This window comes from Montipora capricornis, chromosome 1, assembly GCF_036669925.1.
Source record: "Montipora capricornis isolate CH-2021 chromosome 1, ASM3666992v2, whole genome shotgun sequence".
NCBI classification, from domain to species: domain Eukaryota; kingdom Metazoa; phylum Cnidaria; class Anthozoa; order Scleractinia; family Acroporidae; genus Montipora; species Montipora capricornis.
Genome location: NC_090883.1, coordinates 34,241,477 through 34,247,476, shown reverse-complemented (window position 1 = coordinate 34,247,476; position 6,000 = coordinate 34,241,477). Strand labels below are relative to the sequence as shown.

General features: G+C 41.0%; 1 protein-coding gene across 1 annotated transcript in view; it reads right to left on the bottom strand.

Moving 5' to 3' along the window:
- Nucleotides 1-6,000, bottom strand: part of LOC138014534 (collagen alpha-1(II) chain-like) — a 118,343-nt gene that overhangs the window by 59,411 nt on the left and 52,932 nt on the right. Inside the window, exons 35-41 of the mRNA XM_068861642.1 lie at nucleotides 5,431-5,484; nucleotides 4,560-4,613; nucleotides 3,296-3,349; nucleotides 1,786-1,830; nucleotides 1,260-1,313; nucleotides 804-848; nucleotides 164-217 (exon numbers count right to left, since the gene is read on the bottom strand). Coding sequence (XP_068717743.1) covers nucleotides 164-217; nucleotides 804-848; nucleotides 1,260-1,313; nucleotides 1,786-1,830; nucleotides 3,296-3,349; nucleotides 4,560-4,613; nucleotides 5,431-5,484 — 360 coding nt within the window. The remainder of the gene's footprint in view (nucleotides 1-163; nucleotides 218-803; nucleotides 849-1,259; nucleotides 1,314-1,785; nucleotides 1,831-3,295; nucleotides 3,350-4,559; nucleotides 4,614-5,430; nucleotides 5,485-6,000) is intronic.

The following is a 6,000-nucleotide window of genomic DNA, read 5'->3' as shown; positions in this document are numbered from 1 at the left end:
TTGATCTAGTGAAATGTGTTTCTTCTACTAGTAGATTCAGTAAAAATATATCTAAACGCAGAATCAGCTGAGTCAGCTAGTGCTGAGAGCGATTTCTCGATTCCCACGACTTTTTATTTCTAAGAATTGTGAGTGAAGCGAGTGGGAAAATGATTTTGCTCACTTCTGCTCCTTTCGCGCCACTGAATCCCATTACACCTTGTGAGCCTGGAGCTCCCTAAAATTACGAAAAGGTAGAAACAATTAGGTTGACAATCAGACATGTTTCATGCTTCTCTAGTTTAATTATGACTAAAATAATGAATCTAACCTACAAAGTCCTAAAATAGGGTAAATCCCGTTTCCTTCCTCAGTCCGCTCTGCTCTCAGTGTATTTATGCTTAAACGTTCTTTTGCCGTCTCGTCGACCTAGTTTTATATCGTCTGCTGCTTCGCTAGCCCTTTATTGCGTTCGCCCTCCCACCAACTCAACTATGGCAATAAGGAGAACATCTTAGGCGATTGAACATCTTCTTCATTACGCTTGCGAGAATGCACCATTTTTCATCTAAGTAGTATAGCAGTACATTTGTCAAATGAACGCAGTTTAATGACCAAGGTTGCCCAAGATCCTCCCATAGCTCCGTATGAAATCATCCTAAATTGTGATCAGGAGGTCGTCAGTTCAAATCCTGGCAAGCAGCACTCCGCTTTTTGTTTTCACGTATTCTCGAGCCACAATTGAGAGAATGCATCTCTGAGTTTTAAGCAAAAAAAGCGATAAAAATAACCAAAAATGTTGCTGGTATTGACACTGTACTTACAGGCGATCCAGAAGCACCTGGTCGACCATCATCTCCAGGATACCCCTGTAAGAATGAAACAAAACTTTGTTCATCAGAACCGCATTGGTGATCTTTGACATCGAAGAAAAGGATTGGGGAAAATGTGCTTGCTTTATCTGTGCCAATTCAAACTATTTCCATGAGGGTAAACCGGTGCCGTCCCCACCACGATATTCCATACCTTCAATAGTTATTTTTGACTCTCTTGTATCATTCTTCAGTATCACGCTTGCTCTTTCGATTTATACTGATTGTTACACTGAATAATGGAATTGTCATAATTAGCATAATACGGAAATCCTCTTTGGGAGTTCGCCACGTTTGCCCCTATTGTCACTCACCGTCGATCTTAAATGGCCAAAATTTATTAGTGGCACCAGTAGTCTCAGGGATGGTCATTTGGAGACAGAGAGCTATAGATAGAGAGTTAATTACCTGTACTCCTACACTACCCGCTTTTCCTACGCTTCCGGGTGGACCTGGGGTTCCCTGGAAAACAAAAACAAAATGTTTATCACATGTAATAAAACCCTTTACAGGCTGATTTACTGTAGCTACTTTTGTACAAAAGCTCACATTGAAATAACTCTCATTAAAAAAAAAAAAACAAGTATGAAAAGCTCAATATACCACGCCTGATACTTTACCCAAATGTGCGACTATTGTGATCTAAAGGCATGGTGGACTAAAATCAAGACGTGGTTAAAAACGTGCCTTCGCGGGCTGGCTGTTAGCCCGATTCCCAGACGATCCATGTTGCTAGCGGCCACAAACTACATCCAAATGTATTAGCTTGCTGCGTGCGTGCAATCAAATGCTTACTTAAGAAAATCAGGAGTCCATTACCCATGATGGACTCTTGACAAAATGTATTACTTTTATTTGTGATTTTTTCTTAAATGCTTTGCAGTTGCCATGATTGAGGACTGAAATGTGATCACAATGATTCCATTCGACATACCCTCACTCCAGGTCTCCCTGGGTCACCAACGGCACCTGGACTTCCCTGTCAAAAGAAAACGGCCATCATTATGCAATCTCGTCCCCAAAGCCCACGTATCTTTTGGTCAGCGCCAAGACACGGAGCTCTGGAATAATCAATTTACGGAACTCCCAAATTTTAGGAGTTCCGGTTTCACCGAAAATTGAAATGGGGCGATCATTAGAACTCAAGGGTTTACAACGGCAGCCACAAATCTTCGTAAATTACATGCTATTTTACATTGGGTAGTTTACGCATGTGCAGTTTGATAAATCAATTAGCCAATCAACACAGTTCTGAAAACTGATTATTCCAGAGCTCCGTATTTTGGCGCTGACTAAAAGAGATACGTGGGCTCTAGGAACGAGATTGATCATTATGCAGATAACCGAACTGTCCCAGGCATGCGCGTAACTAGATTCATAGTAGTTGGTATAATTAGCGTTTCGAATTGTCCCCTTAAGCCCCTCAATAACTTCAGCATCACTTTTGTCCAGAAATACAGAAGATAAACATAACACAAAGCATCTTCTTCTAAATTCCACATTCTCGTCACCAGAGCCTTGGATCGACCAGAAGCTCTGGGGAATTCTAGGATGAGAACATGCGCCGTAGGCCAAAAATTGGCTATTTGAACCTTACGGCACCTGCTCACTCCTCGTGATAACATGAATGCACCAATTAGAGACGCTTTTGAGTGTTCTTCACGAAAACCAATGAGAAGAGCCTTTGTCTCAGGGTTCCCCAGAACTCTTCTCTCCCCCAGTCAAGAAAAGAGCTCTGGGGTCGAGATTGTAACTTTCACAGATACTACATCAATTTGTGGGTATAAGTGATGTCATTAACAGAGAGGTTTGTGTTCTTGTCGTTCATTGTAATTAGCCCATTCAAACGCCGTGGAGTCACATTGATTTTTCGTTTCCTAAGAACTGGTCTTTCGTAGTAATGTAAGCACAAGTCGTGTTAACAAAAGGGGCTCGGGAGAGTTTGCAACTCTCCTCTGTGTTTTAAACAATAGTTCAGAACAGCTTTACCACCAAGTGTTGCGCCTCTCAGGCAATTAACGCAGATGTCTCCGGTTACCAATTGTACTTTCCTACTGTATGGTGAGCACCAATCAACGACAAGTTGATATTATAGAGCTTAACACGCTACAGACTTTTCTTAATCACGGGCGGAAACCGGAAGTGAACATTTCACATGCCAGGACGGAAGTCTATGCCAGATTTTTACACTAATCGTCTCTAAGAGCAAAAAGATAATTTGCCATTTTTATGTGGTAGTGTTAAGACAAGTCAAAAAGGAAAACGGCTCGCTTCCGGTTGTAGTCCGTAGCTCAAAAACGTCACGTGCTAAAACTCCCTAATGCGTATTTATTTCGTTTGTTCTTGTACTAGCGTCTTAGCCAAAAATCAGAAAATCTAATTTCATAGGTATAACGCTCCTATTGAAATTTAAACATTTTGGACAGTGTATACTACACGCATACCTGATCTCCTTTTACACCTGGTATCCCGTCAGCACCCTGGGCACCTTGGGCCCCCTGTTGTACACACAATGTGAATAAACATATTTGTTAAAACCACTTGATCCTGCTGAAGTACGACCGTCTGGCTGAGACTGATCCTGAGAAGGACATTGACATTGACTGACATTGACAATGACTGACGATGACAGACATTGACTGACGTTTCAAAATCTGACGTCTTCTTTCACATATCAGCCATTTGTCCTAAAAGTAACTTGCGCTTCTCTGAAGTAGATATAACCGTTCTTGCACGGAAATACCTTTGTGTTGGAAAATTTCTTTAGTTGCTAAGTTTTAAGAAGGTAACAAACCGTTACGTTTGTCGTAAGAGGAATCTTTTTTCTTATCGGCTATTCATTTCAACGTCGCAAAAATGATGTGAAAAGAGGTAAATTATAAAATGGAAGGAACCTCCGGAAATCGCAATATTCTTGGTTTTCACGTCAAGTTAGAGCGCCCATATGCATGTTGCTATCTCCAGACAACGAAACACTAAAGTAACCCACCGAAAAATGAACTATTCTTCTGCAAACATTATGCTGGTTTTTTTTTCGTTAATAACAGCCGCTCATAACGTGTGTGAAAATCAAGGAAAGCTTGGCATAATCAAATGAAAGATAGCACTTCCATCAAATTTAAAAGTTCAACTAATCGTGTTCTCAAACCAACTTCTTATTTATGTGAATTTGTAGTTATGTATTTGTAACCTTCTATATATGAACTTAAATCCTTGCCCTTGTAAATGTCTATTTATCTGGAATGCATTTGTAAGCACTACTCGCCTCGACTAGCTTTTGCTAACTGCGGGAAGTGCTTAGTTTTGAGTAATTTTTTTTTAAAATGCAAATAAAGACTGAACTGAGAAGGCTGCTCAAATAGAGTTTCGAAAAGAAGAGGGGATAAATTTTAACGGAATTACGTTTCATTTAGAGCGGTTTTCAATTAAGTGTTGAAAGTAATTAGCGAATTGCTTTCGTTTTGCATTTACTTCACTCAGTGATTGGTTCAAAGTTCTCGCGCCGTGAAACCAAAACCAATCGTGGCTCGCGCGTGCACATTTTCCCGCGCTTTGTGTCGGCTACGTGTAATTACGTATACTTCGAGTTTTGATTGGTTTACTGGATTGTCTCGGTCCTTTTTGATTGGCCAAAGCAATTACTTTGGTTTTGGTTTTACAACACTCGATTGAAACTCGCTCTAACACATCATTTTTCCGGCAACCTACCGCTTCACCAGGTCTTCCTCCAGCACCGCGAAATCCCCTATCCCCTTGGGAGCCCTTTCATTAATAAAAATATGACATGTTCAGCAGTTGATTGGTTGAAAATCACTGAGATCAGCGATTGGCCGGAAAATCTCGCGCCATTTTCTCTAGGTACCAATCATAAGGAAGAGTTTTTCCAGCAGGCGGTTGGCACTGATCACATATCTTTGATACACGAATTTTTATTGATTCATTTGATGGTCTGTCGTGATTGGTTATTAAGGCAATCTCCTTGTACCTTCAGCGTTGGCCCTTTGTCAACAAAAACCGAAAAATCTGGTTAGAAAGCCGTATGATACAGCCCCTTCCTCTGGAAAGTTTCCATTCCAACCCAAATTAACCTTGTCCTCGATCAAAGAGTGACCCATCTTGGAATGTTTTGTGAAAAAGATGACGTAATAATAGTAATGGCATAGCCTGAGGGCTTACTCCACGGAAGGCGAAAATTACAATGTATCAAGTCTGGTTATCAAAGGGAAGTAAATACATGAAACGATCCGTGTAATGAAGCATGGTATTGGCCGAGCTTTAAGAAGCTAGATGTTGTGTTTCAAGCGTTCATTAAATCTAGATCTTTGTTATCACGTCATACCCTAAGATCACGGTTGTTGGCAAGCTGAAGAATTGTTTGCTGGAAGCAAAATTTCCAGGTTAGCAAACGTTTCGAATTGTCAAAATTTAATAAACAATTACTCTATTTGCGCTTGGTGGATATGAGTTTAGATATAGCTTAGCCTATCTCGGTGTTATGTGCTTCGTTGGCTGTTCAATGCGTGCTCATGGTGGAATAACTGTAGGACAAGCCCTACTTGTCATCGAAATATCTAATTACCTGTGGACCGGGTTCTCCGACTTTTCCTCGAGCGCCTTCTTTTCCCTGCTTACCCTGAAATAAAAAGACATAGAACAATGTCTAACTGAAAAAGTGTATTATTTAGAAGAATAATTTGATTTGATTTTGTTGAGGTCGGAAGGCTAGCAGCCAGTGTACATCTGAGTAAAACGCATTTTGTGGTTGTTACATAATGAGGAGAAAACTCTAGTAAAAGGAAGAAGTCTTCAACCCAGAAGCGTCGATCTGCGATGGAATGCGGCCCATATGCGACCTATTTTTTGAACGTACGGCTACCTTCCAGATTTCTGCGGGAAGAAACCTGGCGGTGATGTTTTCCTTGCACGATCCATGAGCAATACCTCGTGCAGCTTGCAGACCAATCAGAGGCGTTGTGGTCGTAAGGTCCAAAATGATTGGCCGTAATTTGGCGGGCAATTCTAATTTCCCCCGCAAGGATTTTGCCTGGAGGGCAAAATTCCCAGTAGTGTATAAGTAGCAGCTCTCGAAACGTATCATTTGATTGGCTCGATACCCAAGCTGAAAACAAAGCAGTAATTAGCAGCTCTC